The following is a 22129-nucleotide window of genomic DNA, read 5'->3' as shown; positions in this document are numbered from 1 at the left end:
AGACAGAAGATCAATAAGGAAAGAGAGAACTTGGACAACACCATAGATCCTTTGGACCTAACCGATGTGTACAGAACACTCCACCCAACTACAACAGAATACACATTTTTCTCAAGTGCACATGGAACATTAACCAGGTAAGATCATATGTTTGGCCACAGAACAAGTGTTAATAAATTTAAAAAGAGTAAAATCATATAAAATATCTTTTTCTAATTACAATGGAATTAAACTAGAAATCAACAGCAGAAGGAAAACTGGAAAATCCACAAATGTACGGCAATTAAACAACACACATTTAAACAACCAATGAGTCAAAGGGGAAATTAGAATATATCGTGAAACAAATGAAATAAAAACACAACATACCAAAACTTGTGGGATAAAGTAAAATCAGTGCTAAGTGGAAAATTTATAGCTGTACATGCTTACGTTAAAAAGAAGAAATCTTGTAGACTAGGTGTAAAGCCAAAGTTCTACCACTCATATGATATTATCCTAGGTCCCTGGTCATACTTGGGGTGGGCTGGTGCTTCCCAACTCATGCAGCATAAAAGCCCTACAGCTCGGTGGTTGGGTCCCTAAGAATCCCTCTCCAGCCCTGCTAGGTCTCTGCTCACTGACCTGGAATGCGATGGCCCATGGGGAACCCATGCACCTGCACCAGTCTCCATGAGTTTTCTCCCAATGAGGGCTCCTGCAGACACTGGGAGGTGTGAAAATGGGGCTCATGTGCTTTTATACAGAGCAATGCTTGTTTTCACACTCACCGTATATACCAAAGACAACATTAAGTCATTTTTTAGCTTTTAAAGGCATAAAGAGAGTTTGTGGTCATCCTATACATCTCTAAATATGCCTGCATAGGGCAAAAATTAGGCACCTACCTGACAACTATGGTTGACATTGGAGGCTCCTTTGTGTTTTTATTCCACAAATGGCATTTCTTCCACCCCTGATTTGCGTTGTTGTCGACTTTTCTTCTCCACAGGGGCATACTGCTTGGTTTGGGGGTCAGATTAATCTCTTTGGGAAATTGATGTCTTTCTAAGATCCTTTCTAAGCCAGAGAATTCAGAATTCTCACCTGGTAATAGAACAATCGTTAATACAATTCAATGTTCCTTTCCATCTTTGCATAGCAAGAGTAAGATGTCATTAATTTGAGAAAGACTATTTGTGCCACTTAATCGCTGTTTAGGTCTCTGCCATTTCTTCATTCCAAAAATAGCAGTGAGCAACATTTAGACCGTAGCTGGGTTCTAGACATCTAATAGATGCACAGCAAGAAATGAGTGAGTGAATGAACAAAGCAGGTGCGCTCGTACTACCACAGGTACTGACGGTCATTGGTGTAATCTCTGCATTATTCTCAAACGAACGGTAAGTAACTGGACTATTTTTATCTTCAGCGATATTAACCACACTCTGCACTGACGTCACATCCACTGCTTCACACTGACCTCAGTTGGCCCCTAACCAAATCGCCCATCCGTAGTGAGACAAAGAGCTTGTGCCAGAATGTAATCCAGTACACTGCTTCCTTCCTTCATTAAAACCATCTTCTCCAAAAAGAAGGAAGGAAGGGAGGGAAGGAGAAAGAGGGAGAGAGAGAGAAGGAGAGAGGGAGGGAGGGAGGGAAGGAGAAGGGGAGTCAGTTGAACCACGCAGCGTGTTTAGTGACATAGCTGAGTTGTCTTGTAGTGTAAGCTTCTTATCTCTTTGCCAACTGGTAACAATTTGAGAAGCAAAAGCCAGTTTGCAAGCTGTACTATGAGCATCTCTGCAATCCATTTGGGTGCGTAGAAAATAAGCTGTTACACACCTACCGTAAGAAGAGAAGCTAAGCCTCAGAGAGACTCAGGGTGACCCTGCATTGGATTAGGAATTACATCAGTGCTCGTCCAGCCCCCATTATTTCTCAGGCTGAATCCCTGAAGGTCCCTCCCAGGCAGGGTAATTGACAGAGACCTAAGGAACAAAGAATTGGCTCAAGGGACCATAGGTTGGCATTCAGACTAAATGGCTTAATAACTTGCTGAATAGATTGATCCTTAGAGGCCAGAACAACCACTCCAAGTGAGGCAAGAGCAGGCCTGGAATATGGAGCTCCTGCCCAGCGGGCAAAGGCCAGGGCTCTTAGCAGCAGTTTATTAGCTCAGTGACCGCACAGCTGGGCCACCCGGAAGCTCCCACGGGCTTGCCCCAACAATAGGAAGGGCATAGGGTTTGCTTTGGTTGTCAGAATTTCAAATCTAATGACATGGACAGCAGTCTACACGGCAGGAACACTGCCAGTTGCTAAAGATGTATCAATATCTATTCATGTCTACACTGGGAGGCTAAGAGAACAAACTCTAAATCAACATATAACTGGAATATCACTGGGAAATCAAAACCCACTTCTCCAACCTCACATAAATGCTCACTGTATTTTCGATTTTAAAATTGCATTTTAGTTACAAAAATTAAAGACGCAGGAAAAGATTTCCACTGGAATAAATAAAATCAAACAACTTAAAGAAGTATACATAGTGTAAAAAATTAATGAACAGAAACCTCAGTTAAATAGAGCCGGGAGACCAGCAGGGGGAGCTCTCACCCCTGCATCCAGAGCTGAGCCCAACCAGAAAGAAGAAAGATTCCCCTCTTTCCTGCTAGGACTCAACCACAGACTCTTTGTTTACTATTTTTGTTGCCCCCCTAACTTCCTTTCCCCTCTATAAAATGTTCTCCTTCCCATGCCATGTGGAGACTTGCTGGTGGTTCACCAAGGTTGCAGACCCCGAATTGCGGTTCTCTTCTGATCTTGAATAAACCCGTCTTTGCTGGAGAAATACCAGGCGGTCCTCTTGGTTCAAGTCAACAGCAAAGGGAACATCTTCCTCCCTCCCATCTCTATCCTTCCTGAGAGGTAGGCACCACCCTGCATTTGCTGTGTCTCCTTCTCAACTCTTTTCTATGCATTTATATACATATTTGCATTTACAAATACATAGTCTTCTTTTGGCAAAAATGGAATCATTGTTCCTTATTTTGCAGCTTGTTTATTAAAACTCTGCAGTGTGTTTTACAGATATTTTAATGTCAACTTTCTTTTTAACAGTATTCCACAGTACGGATGTATCGGTTTATTTAACCATTCAGCTGTTGAATGACATTCGGCTGTTTACAGTTTTTCACCATTATAAACATTCCTTCAGCACACACCCTTGTTCCTGCATCTGTGTGCACGGGTGCCAGTATTTCTCTAGGACACTAACTAGAAGTGCAATTGCTAAGTTGAAGGGCACGCATATATAGCAGGATGTTAAAATGTGAATTTTTCTGTTGTCTCAGTTTTGTCCTAAGGCCACACAGTCTGAAAAAATCCAGTGGCGCCAGATACCCAGCTATGAACAACAAACTTACCTGTCTAAGAAAAAGCTAAACATTCTTTGGCACATGAAGACTTCTTTAGGCAAAGCTGTTGTAGTGCTGGGTACTGTAGCATCTCCCCTCCTCCTGGCAAATGAAGGTACTTTAAGAGAACTACGTGAGCCGGGCTGCGCCCCCTGTCACCTGGTGTATTAGTGTCCTGGGGCTGCCATAAAGCAGCATGACAAACTGGGGGCTTAAGCAACAAATGTATCGTCTAACAGCCTGGAGGCTGGAGATCCAGAGCCAAGGAAGGTGTCATCAGGGCTGTGTTCCCTCTGACGCCTCCAGGAGGGAATTCTTCCTCGCCTCTCCCCAGTTTCTCGGGTTTGCGGGGGATCCTCGGTGTTCCTCGACTTACAGATGCATCACTCCAATCTCTGCCTCTGTCGTCACATGCCCGTCTTCTCCCTGTGTGTCTCTGTCTTCTTATAAGGACCAGTATATTGGATTAAGAACCCACCCCGCTCCAGTATGACTTCATCTTAACTTAATCACATCTGTACCTCTGTAAAGACCCTATTTCCAAATGAGGTCACATCCCGGGATACTGAGGGTTTGGACTTAGACATATCTTTGGGGGCACACAGTTCAACCCGTAACACCCAGAAAGGTCTAATGGTAAAAGGCTGGGACCACAGCTGCCTGTGCCCACAGAGAAAAGAGGTCAGTGCAGGAAACTAGCTATACTTTCACCAACTGGGTGAAGGTCAGAGGACAGGGGTCAAATTTCCTCTGAGCTCCCAGAAAGGAGTCAGCTTTGAGTTATCTTGCATAGGATTTCAAGAGGACTTTGTTAAAGGCTGACGCAATCTGGGATGAAGTAGGATGGAAGTGTACCGTGCCAACGCTGGGGTGGCGGCGGGGGGTGGTGGAGGAGAGGTCAGCAGGAGGCTGTGCAGGTGAGACCCCCAGCAGTGGAAGCCCCCAAAGAACCCACACAAATGCCACGGAGAGAAAACGTCAGCTATTGAAGGCAGCCACCCTCCAGAGACCACAAATGACAGATGACAACGTGATGTTTCTCCAATCGAGGAAAAGTTTTCCCATTCCTCCCACCCTCACCCTTGTCAACCTAAAAGTAGCCACCAAGGGAGGGGGCAGAGCAAGAAGAAGAAATCCTGCACATGGCCCGACCTGCTGCCAGTTTCTGAGTCTAAATCAGGCCGGTGAAGTGGAGAGCAGAGAGCCTTCAAACTGGACGAGGGTTTAGAGTTTGGATATGAGAGAGGACTTTTTATTACCTGAGCATGACCAGGAAAGCTATGAGATCTGCTTGTAATTTCACCCAAAGGTGATGAGCGAAGATCAACAGAATGGGTACAAGGCGGCAGTTGTGAGAAGAAGAAAATTACGTTCTGCTTACTCTTTACCAAATTCAACTCATTCAATAAGCCAGCAACATACATTTAAAATTTTGACAGTTTCTTTGAAAGAGCCTGAATCAAGGAACATGCCATCAATTGTGAGGATACTAATTTCCCCACATGCTTATTATTAAATTTTACCACGATGATAGCCTAAAAGGATCTCCTTGGTTTATCTTTTACTTCCTTGATTACCAGAGTGCTTGAACATCTTTCATGCCTATTGACGGCTTGTGTTTCATCTTGTGAACTGCCTGTCTATAACGCTTATCTATTCTATTAGGTTGCTTACATTTCTCTTGATGATTTTTAGGTAATCTTTAGTGTAATCTGGATCTTGCAATTGATTCACAATACCGTGGACTCAGGGATTAGGGATTAATTAGAATACAAATTGCCAAATTAGCCATAATGTTTTAAAATCATTACCCCAATACCCACCTTCCTACCCAGGACTTGTGTATTAATCACTGTGGCAGCTGCTACTTTGCTCCCTAAGTTCTTGGGGCACAAGTGGCTGCCATCTCCCTCTGCCCTTCACTTGGCCTTGAACCCCCCAGGAGGCAGGCTGCACCCAGCTCTGTGAGTCAGCCGTTATCACCCTCTGGGTCAGAATCCAGAGGGGACAGCCCACTCCATACTGTGAAAGGCAAAGTTTGCCTAGAATGCCCCGGGGAGATGGCCAGCATTTCCCTAGGGGTGGTACAATCCTGGTGACAGAAAGGAGGAGTAGGAAATAGAGCCAGGGAATAAACTTCAAAGCCTGACTTTCAACTGGGAAGTTCTGTCACTAATCTTAAAATCAGATCTAAAGCTGAAATTGTACGTTTACTGGTATCTGCCATTCAGTCCCCTTTCCATCTTTCCACGGGTACGCTCTGCCTGAAGAAGAGTGACAGAACTATCTTGGTTCATAAAAGACCAACTTAAACAGAAGGAACCTGAGGAGGCAATGGGAAAGTCAAGTCAGTGTGTGGGTAAACTGCACATGAGCCCTGAGCAGGGAGTCCCACAGCACGATCAAGATGGGCCATGGGTCTCAAGGATGGACCACACCTGCTCTCTAAGACTGAATTCTCACTCGTGGCTAAAGGAGGGGCCGTGGGTACCATGACAAAGTGTACGCTTTCTAAAGAGTTGGCACCTACCCTCTGCCCACATACATTTTTTCTTGTCTTCTGCACTCTTGTAGGAAAAGAGCAGCTCCATCATACGATTTGGAAGCAGCTTGTGAAGGTTAGACAGAGTCTCAAAGGTGTGACGGAGAACCTCAGGATGGTTATAGTTTTTCGGGGTCTTAGGTTTTTCAAGGAGTGGGAGTTTCAGTTCAACTTGATTGTCCCTGGCTGTTCCCATGCTGACCCGTTAAGTTACGGAGAAGAATTCACGGAGAACTTGAAGGCTGGAGTCCCTCGCAAGTGCTCTCTCTCCGAGCTTTCCTTCATCTCCAGGAAGGTACCATGGAAACTGTCTTCTGGTGTCTGACTCCTGAGCGTTCCGAGGGTCACAATGGCCCAGAGCTTAGCCTGGAACCGGCAGCTCACGCTGCATCTTCCCACCAGAGGAAATCAGTCTTTCACAAATATCCCAAGTCTGACAGGGGTTGTAGGCAGAAACCCCAGTTTCCTGTCTGGACATGGACAGTATCTGAGGAAGACAGGGTGCTTTCCTAAAGGAAAGGGGGACCCGGTGGGCACACATCAGTGTTATTTTCCCATTGGGCCCCTGTGGAGGCCGTGCACCCTGTGTGAACATAATTAAGGCTCCACAGACCGACCAGACCCTGAGGGAGTGTGGTTACATCAGCGCAGTTCTCAAGCGGAACTGGGGAAAGAGCTTCCTCGTCCACAACGAGGAAATGTCCAGATTAACACAGGTAAGAAGCTCACCTGCTTCTTATTCTCATATCCAAACTAACACCAAGGAAACAAAAGTAAACAAACAAAAATTCTCAGCTCTGGCTTTACTGTAGAAGCCATCCTTCATTGCGGACCAAAAGCAGAGGAAAGATAAAACAGGGAACCAACAAGGACCTACTCTATAGCACAGGGAACTATACTCAGTATCTTGTAATAACCTAAATGGAAAAGAATATGAAAAAGAATAGATATGTGTATATATATATGTCTAATGGAATCACTTTGATGTACACTTGAAACTAACACAACACTGTAAATCAACGATACTTCAATTTTTAAAAATAAGATATAAATTTTAAAAATTAAGAAATCAAAAAACAAAAAGAAACAAAGAAAAGCAGGGGATAGTAGACGTACTAAATAATCTTAAACCACCACACCTGATAGCACAGCCCCCAAAAAAGACAGAAGTTGCCAAGGACTACTCCCAGATTTGGGGCAAAAATGTAAATAATGAGGTCTGTTAGAGCTGCTCCTTCGTTTCAGCGTGTTCCAAGCCAGGCTCACCGTAACTGCTCTGTTCTATGAACTGGCTAGACAATCACACTCCACAGTGGTCAGAAATGGGGAAAGCCACGTGAGCCAAGGGTGCCGCGGCAAAGGCTGGGAGTGCTTGCCAGCTTTTTACCAAACTTAAAAACCCTCGGCCAGGGTTGTAAAAAAATCATGATGGTATCATGGTGCCCAGCACAGGAGGTACAAAATTCCACTTCTTAATTGAATGGATAAAGAAGATGTGGCACATATATACGATGGAATATTACTCAGTCATAAAAAGAAATGAAATTGAGTTATTTGTAGTGAGGTGAATGGACCTAGAGTCTGTCATACAGAGTGAAGTAAGTCAGAAAAAAGAAAAACAAATACCGTATGCTAACACATATATATGGAATCTTAAAAAAAAAAAAAAAGGTTCTGAAGAACCTAGGGGCAGGACAGGAATAAAGACGCAGACGTAGAGAATGGACTTGAGGACACAGGGAGGGGAAAGGGTAAGCGGGGACGAAGTGAGAGAGTGGCATGGACATATATACACTACCAAATGTAAAATAGATAGCTAGTGGGAAGCAGCCGCATAGCACAGGGAGATCAGCTCGGTGCTTTGTGACCACCTAGAGCGGTGGGATACGGAGGGTGGGAGGGAGACGCAAGAGGGAAGAGATATGGGGATATATGTATGCATATAGCTGATTCACTTTGTTATACAGCAGAAACTAACACAACAATGTAAAGCAATTATACTCCAATAAATAAGTTTAAAAAAAAGTAAAACTTTAAAAAGTAAACACAAAGGCATACTTTAAATAGAACTATATTTAAAATATGGTATAGAACTAACGAGAACTATTGGAATAGAATGTGATTCTCATCATTTCATAGGTGTTTTTGGAGCGAGAAGGGAATTGGTGGAGGTGAGGTGGGTAGAATATTCTGATAGCCAGAAGTTTCTCTCTTCCAAGCAGATTTGGGTGGATTACTCTAAATCCTCATTTACATAAATAGGAAGGAACAAACCATGTCTTAAGACATTCAACAGGCCAAGGAAGTGATCTATTAAAATCGATTTTTTTCAATCCACATAAGTTGACCCATATGTTTCTTTTAATTCATTTTATTGAAGTATAGTTGATTTACAATGTGTTAATTTCTGCTGTACAGCAAAGTGATTCAGTTATACATATATATACATTCTTTTCCATATTCTTTTCCATTATGGTTTATTATAGGATATTGACTATAGTTCCCTGTGCTATACAGTAGGACCTTGTTCTTTATCGATCCAATATATAATAGTTTGCATCTGCTAATCCCAAACTCCCACTCCATCCCTCCCCTACCCTCCTCCCCCTTGGCAGCCACAAGTCTGTTCTCTATTTGATCCATATGTTCTTAACCATTGATCTAAATAACAACTGTTGGACTCTTTCTAGCGATCTGAAGTTTATTGACCTTGGCTGAAATCAGGAGGCCACAATGATCACGTTTATTTTTAAATAAACTGTCCAAGGGAGAAATGTTTCCTGCCATGGGTACGTCTTCTTCAAGGAGTCAAATCTCATTCATTTTCTCTGATTACGGTGCAATGGCAAGAACGCTGTCGGGGATGGGAGTTAACAGTCTTACCTGAGAGTAGAGGCTGCTGAGCCCAGCTGCTAACTAGCTGTGTGATCTTCACAGCAGCCAAACAGGTCTCAGCCTGCGGTGCTGCTGCTGAGACAAAACCTTCCATTGTGTATCTTGCTTCGAACTCCTCTTATTTACAGTTCTACTCTTCAATGACCGGTAGGTATATTGACCTTTCAAAACTGAATTTGTGATCAAGTGTTATTTTCTCCCAAGAAAAGATCAGAAAGACTCCTCCTCAGCCCGTGCTCCTTTTCTTACTGTGATGACGCTGAACTGCTCTGAAGGCCAGCAGCCCCGTGCAGGTGCCGTGTGTTATTAACTAAACTGATCCCACAGCAGAGCAGCTGCAGTATTCTGGGTTGTTTTTCTAGGTAGGCTGATCTCTTACTCACAACTCTTAGGTAAACGGCAATTCCTTTTTTTATTCCAAAGAGGGCTGTCGTGTCTCCCGAACTCCTTCCCCTCCCGCTCTGCCACAGTGGATGTGACAAGATCAGCTGGTTTCCAGAAGGCAGGGTATTCAGTAACATCCAAAGAGAAAAGATCATCTCCAAGTTTCTGAAAGAGAGCGTCCTAAAGAGAGCATTCCATTCCAAGCAGATGAGATGGGAAGGTCCCAGCTATCAGAAAGAGGATCCAAGCTACAGCTTTCCTGGCACCAGAAAGTAAGTTCTGATCCTGAAACCCAAACCAAAATTCAAAGTGAATCCATGATATAAGGCTAAGAAAACACAGCTAGAGAGAATAGGCATCTGAAGGACAGGAAGAGGTATAAAGCAACTTGGACTGCAGAAATCAAATCTTGCAGAAAAATCTAAACGTGGAAATATATGATTGAGAACTGATTCAAAAGCACGAGCTGCAACAGATGCAGATGTCGAATTTACTGATGTTTGCGTTCATCTTACATCTGGAAATATATTGATATACGTCACTATCACATGCCTTCTGGGAATAAATAGATTTTAATCAAGATTTCTTATATTTTTGCGACAAAATGGAGGCCTCCCAAATAAGGGAGAAAAGTGTTAAAGGTTAATTTTTTAAACAAAAACACAACTTCTAACTAAAAACATTTCCATGTATATTTCTCAGAGCAGAATTATACACAGACAAGAAAGTTAGGCTATTTAAGGTAAACGCACACAGAAATGGAGTCCGAAATTGGGGATAAATATGATTGGCCATGGGAAAGACTAGTTATCTAAATACACCGAATACAAATTGCCCATAATTAAATTGGAATGTTTCCCACTGACTTAGCATCTTATTCGAGAACAAAAATGCATATTGTTAATTAGAAAAGATTGTCCTGACTTTCTGAAAACATGTACCTAATTACGCTGCACAAGATTCTACTGTAGAACACGAGCAGCCATGAGCTTGGCAATACTGGAGGGAAAGTCAAGGGAGGTGGAGACAAATGCATGGAAATGTAAACCATGAAAGGGATTGACAGAGGGAGGCTGAAATAGAGAGCTTTTCCCTCCAGAATAACTACTGATCGAAAGCAAGCACTGTTGTTCCTGACGTTTTGCATAAACCTGGACAATGAAAAGGAATGTACATCAAAGTGCTTTCCAAAAGAGTTATTGGTGGTCAATGTTGTCACCTTTGTCACAGCAGGAAAAACCGAGGTGGGCAGCAAGGCATCTTACCCACTAGGTGATTGGATTTCCTAGGATTTCCTTCTCTTCCACCCATTCAGACCACCTCCGGTGTAACTGACAGAAGAGTTTGTTAAATGCCATGAGACAGGGTCGACCTGGCCCTGTTTCATTGGGTTAATAAAGAGATACAGGATGAAAGTAAAACAGGCTAAAGCTACCACTCAAAACTGAATCCCCACGGGGGCCTTGGGATGGTCAAGAAGGACAGTGTGTTCTCTTGGGCCGAAGACTTGAGCTGCTATGGCAAACAGCCTACGTCCAACTCATGCCTTGGCTCTCAAGGCTGGTCTAGAGGCAAACCAGACTGGAACCAGCCTCAACCCAAGCTCTCTGGTTGTTTCCCTGCATTCCTCCATATCCACGACATTTCACATCTGGCCCTTGTCCCCTGGCTCCCCGTGAATACCGCGCAGGGTCTGTGCTGTCACCATAGTGTTAAACGTGCGACACTAAAAACTTTATCAGTTCAACAAGTGATGGGGGGGAAGGAAGCAGGATTTTGATGCTGATGCAAAGCGTTCAGAAAGTTTCCAGAGGAAGGAAGAAGTGTCAAGCGGGGACGATAATAGGAAAGGAGGCTTTTTAAGAGTATGTTCTGTGAAGGAAGAAAAAGAGGATCTTGGAGGATGTATTCCTGGATGACACGTCTCAGAGGGACTTAAAGGGCTCAGGAAGCATCTCAAGTTCTGAAACAAAAGGTAAAAGCAGAAACAGAGAGCAAGGAAGATGGGAGATGTATAAGCTACACATGTGAAATGCACACACACATGTACACATACACACATCATTTCTGTCTCCCAGCCAGGGAACAGAAAAAATCTTTCCCACCTAGATATACTTATAGGAAGTGTTAGCTGGGGATACGTGGACCCCACACTTACCCAACTCACTATTTTTCAAGTAATTGTAAGTTGGGAAAACTTACTTAATATATTTAAGGCGCAGGTTACTCATTTATAAAATAGGCATAACCAGTACTACCAGCCTCACTGGGGTGTTACACGCACAGAATGCATTAGTACCACCCCCATTTCTGGCTCAAATGTCAGTGCTTTGTCATATAATCGAATCTGGACTCATGAGGACCCGCCCAGAGGCGGGCTTGCGCTCGGCGGAGACACCTTCCTGCTCTCACGTCAGTTATGGGGACACTGCATGTTGGCAGCGTGGACAGCACTGGACACACAGCCCGGCCTGGTGGCGCGGGGGCGGGGCGTGGGCCGGGGGCGGGGCCGGGTTGGGGGCGGGCCGGGGGCGGGGCGTGGGCCGGGGGCGGGGCCGGGTTGGGGGCGTGGGCCGGGGGCGGGCCGGGGGCGGGGGCCGGGTTGGGGGCGGGGCCCGGGTCCGAGGAGAGGTCCGGGGCGGGGGTGGAATCGGGATCAGGGTCGTGGCCCGGCGTAGTCTGGGCCGGGGCCGGGGGCGAGGTTGTGCTCAAGGTCGGGGACAGGGCCGGAGTCTGGTGTCCGGGTCCCGCGAGGGGGAGGGGGCGGGCGAGGGGCTAGGGGCGGGGCCGCGGGTGGGGTCGAGGTCGGGGGTCAGGGGTCGGGGTCGCGGCCCCGCCGGCCGTATCCCGGCGGCGCGCTGCCCTCTGTCCTCCCTGCAGGCGGGCTGAGTCGGAGGCTGTGCGCGCGGAGCGGCCGGGGCCTCGGGGCGGCAGCGCCCACGGAGACGCCGCCGGGGACGAGCCGGGGGCCAGCGGCGCCGAGCGGTAAGAGGCGGCCGGGCCCTGCCGGACGCCCACCCCCCCGGCCCCGCCCCGGGTCCCCGTCACAGAGGCCGGGCCGGGCGCTCACCCCGCACACCCCGCGGCGCCGCATCCCCCGCGCCCGCGCGCGCCTCCCTCCCGCTCCTTCCGCCCGGGCGCGGCGCAGGTGGGTCAGTTCTTACTGATGCAGAGCATCCCTGAGCTGCGTTCTCTGCGTCCTCAGGACCCACCCTTCCTCTAGGGGACAAACAGTTGTGAACGACTAGCAAAGACACTGAGTACTGCTGTGGCTTCAGTTTGTGGTTTTTTGCGGATACCCATGCCCTAAGCAATGCCTTAATCCGTTTAAGCAACGCCTTAAAGATTGCTTCACTTGTTTTATTACACAGTAGTTCTCGGAGACTTCTGCCTTAAACAGGAGTGGGCGCCATAGCAGGATAGTTCGGGTGGAAAACAGTGGGCCTTTTGGTACCTCTGCGGCATGTGGGAGTGTCGGCTGTGCCCGTGCGTAAGGTTCATCCTGCTTTCAAACGGAGCACCTGGCTTAAATCAGTAAGAGCAGAGTTCATGACCCTGAGTTTTAATTCCAGATAATTCACCATACTTTTTCTGATTTGTTTTATCGTCCTGTCTGAAATTATCTCCTTTCTCACTTCAGACCTTCACTTCCTACTCTTCTGTCACTTAGACCTTCCACCTGGCTTGTTCTGTGCCCCTCGTTTTTGTCTGATCGCCTCTGGCTTCCACTTAATTTCCTGTTGCTACCCCGCCTCACCCCACAGGCCCCCTCTCCCGCGTCCTAAGCTTTCTCCTGACCCCCTTTGGATGCGGAGCCGAAGTTCACGCGCTGTTTGAGATCAGCCTCGTGTCGTACCCTCAGCGTGCCTGGCCCACACCTGTGCAGGATTGTGCGGAAACAGAGAAGCGGGACGGGGGGAGAAATGGTGAGGACAGCGGCCCCAGGCTGCGCGCGTCCGTCTCCCGAGAGGTGCGGCAGCTGCCGGGGGCGCAGCGTCGGGGAGCAGCCCCGGCGGTCAAGGCCTCACTCCGCGGAAGCTTCCTGCCACGTCCCCCGCTGCTTTCTCTCTGGGAGCAGCTTGTACTTTCACCTCTTGGTGCATTTGGGATACCGAATGGAAAATTTTCTTTTTTCTTTTTTTTTTTTTTAAATTTTTATCCTATATTGGAGTATAGTTGGTTAACAATGTTGTGTTAGTTTCAGGTGTACAGCAAAGTGATTCAGTTATACATAAACATCTATTCTTTTTCAAATTCTTTTCCCATTTAGGTTATTACTGAGTACTGAGTAGAGTTCCCAGAAAATTTTTGTCTTTTAACAAAGGAAAAGCTAACCAGCTTCTTCGTAAATCTCCAAACATTTCTTTTTTTAAAAAAATTTATTTATTTATTTATTTATTTTTGGTTGCGTTGGGTCTTCGTTGCTGCGCGCGGGCTTTCTCTAGTTGCGGCGAGTGGGGGCTGCTCTTCGTTGCAGTGCACGGGCTTTTCACGGGAAAAGTGCAGTGCACGGGATTTGGTGAAACATGCCACCTTGAACCGTCGGGCAGTGCTCACCTTTTAAATTTTCTCACACGTGTTTTGTGAAAAATATTGGTAAGGCAGGTGGATATCAAATAGTAGAACCAATGCCCACCCTGTAGGCAGTTTGCAGTCTGGCTGACTTCACGGGCTACTGACAGCCTTCCTTACTGGCTGACGAAGTTGGTTACTTTTATTCTATGACCTCAACAACATGGTTTTCATCAGTTCCCGTTTATCCTGTTAAGGTAAGGCTATTTCTCTCACAGGTTATTTTGTACCTTAGGGAACCAGGATTCCAGAGCTGAGAGAAGCTTGAGAATCTGTCAGGAGGCTTTAAAAATACAAATATCTGGCCTCATCCTACTGAATCAGAATCTGTGCCATTTTTTCAACTATTATTTTTAAAGAGCTCCCCTGGTGACTAGATCCAATGCGTGTTATCTCAGAGAGCAGAGAATTTTATTAATTTTATTTTTCATGAGAACCTCCGGAGAAAGATAATCTGCAGCCCACGTGCCAATGTTCAACTCTCCTTCCTATCGAGAGATAACTTCCTTGTGGCTCAATTAAATCCTCATCCTGTACTTAAGCTTATTTGTCCCTGTTTCTCCTTAGTGCAGAGATAATACCTAGTACTACCTTTCATTTGTATATTGCTTGGAGTTTAGTTTGCAAAGGATTTTCTCATTTGAGATTAAAAAAAAAAACTGAGTTCATCCCTCACTTTCCCTTTCCAGGATAAACGATCACCTCCCTATCCTGCACACACCCCATGCTTTTACCACATACCACTCAGCACAGTGTCTGGAACATAAATCCTCAATAGATATTGTACCTATCCTTATTCATTTTTTGCCTTAAAAAATATTTCCTAAGTGTTTCTCAGCGTCTGGAGTCTAGAATGAGAGGTGGGCTGGTCAGTGTGGAGTATGTGAGAATTTTGTTCGGTTGATGGAAAGATTCTTATACTCTTTCAGATCTGGTACTCATATATAAAATCTGGTGACTGTGCCATTGTGAACTGGACGTTTTATCATATCTTTTAAATCACAAGTTTTGAAAACTTGTGTGCCATTATTTTTAACAAACTGTGAATGAAATCATAAATTCTTATAAAAGCCTTTCATTTCCTAAGAGGTGTTAGTTATCCAGCTGATAATAGTTTGATGAGAGCATTGCCCCCTCCTCACAAATGCTGAGTGTCCTTTATAGGAGGGAGGGGGCCGGTCATGGACCTTTGTGCCTTTTGTCATATTTTAACCAAGGGACTTGTAAAATTATGTATTTGAGCTTTTAAAGTTTTCTTACATTAAGTTTATCCTAAAACAAATATTGTTTTAGAACTTATCTCACTGGAATTTGGATACAGAAGTACCCGTTCCTGAAAATAAAAACTTCCCACCTGAAAGGGATGGTGCCACAGGTGGTAAGAAATCCTCGATGTGTCTATTGATACTTATATTTATAAATATATGAAAATTTATATTCTAATTTACAATATGAACAACCACTCATATTAAAGGGGGCTTGTTTTGAATATCACCAGTTTTATGTACCTATTAATTGTCTTTTTTTTCATACACATTCTTTCAGGCAAAATTAACAAGGTAAGGATAAATATTTGGTTTTAAGTAATTCACAAAACATTTTAACATTACCATGTATGCTCCTTAAAGAAAATTTCTTTCCTCAAAGTTAAACTTTTAAATTTTATTTCTATAGAGTTCTTCAAACAAGTCAAAGCCTTTATTTACTATTTTACAAGGCTGCAAATTGGTCATTAAATATCTTACTATATTACTTTTTTTCAGCATAACAGTGTTATAAATGGAAATTAACATTGTAGCAAAGATAATGTTTTCCAGTCACTGCCAAAAGGGAAGTGGTCTCAGCCCTTAAGATATCTTGAAGCAGCTGAAATGGTTATATTTTGTTTTGAAGTAGTGAAAAAAATTAATCTTTCATTTACTTTTTTTGATCAAAATATAAAACAGTTAACTTAATAAAATAAAGACAATCTTAATGATAGTCAAGGCTTATTAGTTAACACTGTTTAGTTGATGTTTATAAACAGATTATACTAATTCCTACTGAGGTCAGTAAAAACCATTTATATGGACATGAGGGAGTATTATAGGACTTTACTATATATTGCTTGGTTAGAACAAGAACTATACATTCTTAGAACAAGAGTCGGGAACAGAGATGTCGTGTGTTTAAAAGTCTTCTGCTGCTTTATAGAACCATTTGGAAATTCCAGTAGAGCAACTCATGCTGGAACTTACTTTGTCAGAGCATGCTCCCAAAACAACACAGGTAGGGTTTTATTCATCACACTCTGAAAGTATTATTTTTTTTAAAAAAAGCATGCAGTTACTGACTAAAATGTTGTCCATGGTTCTCCTGTTCTTAGAATAGTAAACAAGGGATATTCCGGTTATGGAGTTATCCTCTCAGCAAAGGAAGTGCCACGGAGAACAGGTGAGAGAATATTTATGTTTGTAAACCCCAAAATTACTGAAATAAATCTAAATACAGATGAGTTAACTGCTCAGCTGAAGTACGAGGCCAAAAACACAACCAGAAGAAAAAAGTACTGTGCGCAAGTACTGGGAAATTATAGAGACGCGCCCTAAAATAGGACGTGGCTGGCAGACAGCACGGTGTGTGGTGAAGAGGCGACTGGCCCTTTACAAGGAGGGTCTAGATGGAGAGGGTTCGGACTTCTCGTTGGAGTGAAAAGGGGCCGTAATAGGAAAGTAATAATTCACGTGCCAGGAATGATTTTCGTTCCTTCGCGTATTAACTCATTTAACCCTCAGGACAGTCCTGTAAGGGAGGTGCTGTTGCCATTGTCCCTATTTTACGGATGAGGACATGGAAGCAGGTGACAAGTGACAGACGGTTGAACCAGGATGTGAAAGCTTGGTTCACGCACTCAGACCCCCTTCCTTGCTTCAGTCCCTTCCTGGGATTTGAATTCTTACTTTTTGGTTCTTAAACTCTGGTGTGCGTGAGAACCAGCTAGAAGCCTTCTTCAAAACGCAGGTTACTGATATTGGGAAATTAACGTGTATCGAGCACCGCTGAAATTAACATGTATCGAGCACCGCTGGGTGTTGCTTTTACATAGTGTATTATTTAACGGGGATGCTGAGTTGCGTTCCTCTCTTTTCTCCCCATTTTTAACAACTGTGTGGTTCCCTGGACAGCCGCTGTCTCTTCGGCTGAGGATTCTCCGGTGTGCGCCTCGGGACACAGCTCACCTAGCGCTAACACTGAGGGGAGAACCAAGAGGCGGGAAGGGGATCGTAGTGACTCATGTCCTGGGGATGCGGGTGGTGATGGGGGGAGGAAGCCTGCTTTTACGAGAAGGAACTCAAAGGAAGAGGTCAAGTGAAGTGAGAGGACGTAAATGAGTCGGCAGAGCGCAGTGGTTGGAGACGTGAACGTGGGACCCAATGCCGGGGTTTAATCCCAGCTCCACCACTTACGAGATGTGCGACCTCAGCCAGTCTGGGCCTCAGTTCCCTCGTCTGTCAAAGGTAGAGAATGGAACTGCCGACCTCATGGGGCTGTTGTGAGGACTAAACAGAATCACGCGTTTGGTGGGTGTTCGTGATTGATACTGGGGAGGCCTGGTGATGGTGCAGAGTTGGAAGCTTGGGGTCAGGGAGACATTTTACTACTGAGATGTTTCTCCTCAATATGCTGTCAACAAGGAAAGAGAATAAAAGTCACGATAGCTTTCATTTAGTGTTTAACAATTTGCAAAGTACATTCATATAATTGTCTGCTTCTTAGACCATCTCCAGGGTGGGTATTATAATTTCCATTTTGCTTGTTGGTGGCAAAGGGGTTCAAGCTTAGGTCTTCCACATCCAGATTCCATGCTTTTTTTTTTTAACTGTACTACATGGATTGTGTCTGTTATCAATTATAGATTTAAGGTGATTTTCCTGTGGTTTTTCAGAGGCAAGTCAGTAAACCTGTAGTATTTATTAGCTAAATAAATAAATTTTTATTATTTTCTGTACTTTTTAAAATCCTTCAAGACTGCTTTGTTGTCTTTAGTGTAAATTGGCTTTAAAAGCAGCAGGAAGATAATGGGGCTATAAATATGTCAATTAACGCGTCAGATCTTTCCATGGCAGTATTTCTAGTAAGCTTTAAAAAAATACTAACTGTAAACTCAGTATTCTGTGGCCTGGCTTTTTTGCAGTTTTCATTTGAATATAATACCTAGAAGTATTAGTCCTAAAATAAAAGAGCACAATCCGATGGAAATTACGATAGACTATATCTGGGATAATTTTTGTTTGATAGACATTGTTTTGCTTCCTTTTTTGTTAGAATAATTTTTAAAAAACCACAGTGGCTAAAGTAGAAGCCCTTCTTAAGTAACCTAACTACATTCTTTGAGAGTTTCCTTTTATCTAATTCTGGGTCAATAAACATTTCACTATAATTTCAATTTGAGTTGGATAGCCTCCTTTTCAGACATCATAGTTGAACGTACAATATATTCATAGGCAAATAGCTGTAATTAGACACTTTCAGCCTAGTGGCCATTCATAGCCAGTTAGCCATTTGTAGGTATAATGATCTAGTCTCCTGTGCATGTACAAAGGGATGCCCAGTTATTGTTTTAATCTGTACTTTAAAATATGTATATAGCTGTATATAATTAGAGCGTATTTGAAAATTAACATGTTTCTGTTACAGATAGATACACGTATGCCATTGGGAACCAAACATTAGCTAGTCTTTGATAAAGGTTTCTTATTCATTATCATTTTAATAGCATTTTAATTCTAGGAAACCAACCATTTATTAAATAAATCATTTTTTAAGGGATTTCAAAAAATCTTCAATGGAAACTGGCTGTCATGTGACCAGTAATCGCATAAGGTTCTTCGCTGTGAACCACTCACTGACAAGTGCTTCAGTGGACAAGCCAGTTGGCTCCTACCCTGCCCTGCAGATGCCATTAAGTCACTGCTGGCCTTATGCTGATGGAGGCTTTTTTAAGGACAGAAATGAGCCTCATATTAATTTATGCTCAACTCTAGGAAACAACAGTGGCGAACTTTTAACTGCGCCAAATTGGAATCTGAAGTATGGAAACAGCAGTGTGGAAGAAAATTTAACAGATGAAAGTGATTTATCAGAAAATGAAAAAGCAAACGATACTTTACTCAGCTATTTTAAAAAGATGGACCTGAACTTAAAGCCAGAAACAATAGAAAATGTTGAAGACTCTTTCACAGAAGAACCAAGTGAAGTATTTCCATATCCTGATTTTCTTCCCCCTCCTTTCAATACCCTGGACTTGCACAAATTAGCCATCTCAAAATCTGAAAATTGGAAAATGACAATGGAGTCCCTAGACAGCTCTCTGGAACATTTGGTAGCTCGTTTACTGGACATGGAGAGATTGCAGCGCGTGACTATTCAGAGAGAACGGCCGAGACTGCAGACGTCCTTCTGTGCTCCCTTAGCTGCCCAACGACCCGCTTCCTCCAAAGCTGTACCCAAAATGAGACAGCCCAAACCTTCCGACTCTGTGGGTCTTCAGACAGCTTGTGTAGAGAAAAGTCACGAGGAAAGGAAAACCAATTCTGGTTCTTGCAAGCTTGAATACAATGCTCCCAAGTGGAATTGCAGCCGTGCTGGGAAATACAAGTGGAATTCTAGACCAGCTCTGAAAACCTCACCCACCACAAAACAGGTGATTGCAGCTTACGACGACTTTAAGAACCCCAAGGTCTCCATTTTAAACCCATGCCAAGAACTCTCAGCCAAGCCTGCTCCTGCCCAGACAACTCAGTTGCTGGTTAAAATGGTCTCAACCAGATGTCTGCCACCAAAGTCTCCTACACCAGTTTCACCTATACCTCTGTCTTTTCCTGAAAATCAGAGGGAAGAAATTAAGGCACCAACAAGGACCAGAAAGAAACTTCACCGAAAAGACATGGTACTGAACAGACCATTCTATATTCAGAAGCTAAACTGTTAATCACCTTCGTTGATACCTAAGGATAAGTGCTCACCCATTGACCAAAAATAACTTTTCTTTCCTGCATCTCAACGTGAGCAAGTCTTTTCCAAGAAGCCTGGCTAAAATATGGTTCCTCATTCCGAGATACAGGTATTACACACACACACACACACAACAATTCCTGAATGTGCTGTGGAGTGGAACTTGTGACAGTCGCAGCTGAGACGTCTACGTATAAACCAAGGGCTTCCCTGATGACATATTTGAGTCTCTTGCATGTTATGTTTCAAAGGAATGTTTCACTTAGAAAACCATTCTATTCAAGATGGTTCTTTTGTTGTGATTGTTTCCCAGTATAATTCCATCATCAATAAATGGCATAAAACTTATCGCTGGTACAATTATTCTTTTATTCCGTTTTATTAAACAATCATAAGAGCCAGTGATTTTTTTTCTGTTTTTAATTGAAGTATAGTTGATTTACAATGTTGTGTTAGTCTCAAGTGCACAGGAAAGTGATTCAGTTATACATATATATGTATATACTTTTTCAGATTCTTTTCCATTATTACAAGATATTGAATATAGTTCCCTGTGCTATACATTAGGTCCTTGTTGTGTATCTATTTTATATATAGTAGTGTGTGTCTGTTAATCCCAAACTCCTAACTTATCCCTTCCCCTTTGGTAACCATAAATTTGTTTTCTGTGTCTGTGAGTCTGTTTATGTTTTGCAAGTAAGTTCATTTGCATCATTTTTTTAGATTCTACATGTAAGTAACATCATGTGGTATTTGTCTCTCTCAGTGATTTTTTTTCCTCCACTGGTACCCTTTCTTCTTTCCCTTCCCATCTCGACAAATCTCCTTTGTCTGTCATTTTGACCTAAACTTTGGGTATTTGCTTGGCCATTAAAAGCTAAAGAAGTTGCCAGTTTGTTAAATTAACGTACAAGATCCTCTAGGTCCTCCCATGAATCCTTAGAAGCTTTCCCTTCCCCAGGCCCTTTGTCATATACATGAAAGCAAGATCGTTTCTCTTTGGGGCCTAGCTACAGGTTTAGGCTTGAAACAACCCACTTCCCTCAGATCCAGTAGTTTTAGGATATTGAAGGAAAACGGGAAGAGGTCACTGTCCACAGAGCAGCCCAAATCTCTTGTTCATGGAATTTTTCCCGATGGCTCTTTGTTGCTGGAAGTGTTAACCTTGGTTAGATGAAGCTCAGACAGCTAAAGCTTAAGTCATTAACTGGTGAAAAAGGGAAACTATGTAATTGACACACTTTACTGTACTTAAGAATCAAGGAAACAAAACAGTAGAGTCCTGGTTTCTCTTGGAGGCCTACGGAAACAGAATCTTTGGGAGTCGGGCCCAGGGATCCACTTTGCAGAAAAAGGCATCCCAGGTGATTTTATTGCAGGTGGTTCTTGGAACATACTTGAAAAACACTGTAAAGGGGAAAACCTGATGTAACATGCATGGATCAGAGTTTGGATATTTTGCGGGGTAGTGGGCTTTGGTTTTAGTGGATGGTTAGTGAGTTCAAATTAGTTTTTATTAAATGTTAAAAAAAACACACACTTGATAAAAACTTCAAACATTACCAAAAGGGAAAGGCTTCTTCCCACCCCCAAACTCCTCCCCCCCACTAAGGCAGTCAGTATTAAGCTTTTGTATATCATCCCCCTAAATAAGATGGAATATTTGAGTTAGGGATGGGTGAGATGAATTAAAGTACAATTGAAATAAATGTTGAAGAGGCAACTTGTTTGAAACAAGAGGTAGCTTGTTTCCTCTATTCTATCGTTAGGAAAAGAACAAGGCTCAAATAGTATTTAGAGGCAGGGGTCAGAGTATGCTTAGCTTTTAGGTTAATTTCAAAGAACGTTCTGGAACCTCATCAACAGCAATGACAAATAAACTTAGTTGTTCAGGATCCCTTATTATAATAGACTTTTACCTAAATCCCATATAATTAGTGTCGTTAGCCAAATGGTATAACATCCCGTTCACAGATTGTAATACAGACATGGACTTGTACTTTCACTCAGTTCCAACCTGCAGTGACCTTCCTCGTTTCCTCCACCAGCTAGCTCTCTTTACTCTTGCCTACAATTCTGAGTCCTGAACCTTACGTACCAGCCCTTTGTATCCATTCTCATTTCCTCCCTCTTTACGTGTTTCGATTTTTAGCCCCTCACCTTTAGAGCTGGAATGATCTAATTTTTACTTGTAAACTCTTCAGGAAGGGACATGCATTTTGTCCACTGCTGCAGCCCGGTCACTGCCTGGCAGGTGGTAGACACCCTTTAAGGCGTTTGACTGGAGTGGACTTCTCCCATCACAGAGGCTTGTGACGTTCGCAAAGCAGCTGCGAGCACT

General features: G+C 43.5%; 2 protein-coding genes and 1 long non-coding RNA gene across 3 annotated transcripts; 2 read left to right on the top strand and 1 right to left on the bottom strand.

Annotated features, from left to right (window-relative positions):
* Positions 1 to 264: 264 nt before the first annotated feature.
* C11H6orf201 (chromosome 11 C6orf201 homolog) lies at positions 265 to 6139 on the bottom strand. Its single transcript, XM_036868606.1, has 2 exons — positions 5947 to 6139; positions 265 to 1086 (listed from the first exon to the last, which is right to left on the bottom strand). Exons 1-2 carry the CDS (start codon positions 6137 to 6139, stop codon positions 884 to 886), a joined length of 396 nt encoding a protein of 131 aa, XP_036724501.1. The 3' UTR covers positions 265 to 883.
* A 5935-nt stretch (positions 6140 to 12074) lies between these two features.
* On the top strand, positions 12075 to 20250 carry FAM217A (family with sequence similarity 217 member A). Its single transcript, XM_036868371.1, has 5 exons — positions 12075 to 12207; positions 15340 to 15353; positions 15988 to 16062; positions 16160 to 16227; positions 18601 to 20250. The coding sequence occupies exons 3-5, from the start codon at positions 16018 to 16020 to the stop codon at positions 19763 to 19765; spliced, it is 1278 nt and encodes a 425-aa protein (XP_036724266.1). The 5' UTR covers positions 12075 to 12207; positions 15340 to 15353; positions 15988 to 16017; the 3' UTR covers positions 19766 to 20250.
* On the top strand, positions 12385 to 15005 carry LOC118903368. Its single transcript, XR_005021788.1, has 3 exons — positions 12385 to 12756; positions 12987 to 13148; positions 13866 to 15005. It is a non-coding gene; the product is annotated as an uncharacterized LOC118903368 (long non-coding RNA).
* Positions 20251 to 22129: the final 1879 nt, after the last annotated feature.

This window comes from Balaenoptera musculus, chromosome 11 (assembly GCF_009873245.2).
Source record: "Balaenoptera musculus isolate JJ_BM4_2016_0621 chromosome 11, mBalMus1.pri.v3, whole genome shotgun sequence".
Taxonomy (NCBI): domain Eukaryota; kingdom Metazoa; phylum Chordata; class Mammalia; order Artiodactyla; family Balaenopteridae; genus Balaenoptera; species Balaenoptera musculus.
Note: the sequence above shows the minus strand (reverse complement) of the source record. Positions and strands in the feature narration are given on the sequence as shown.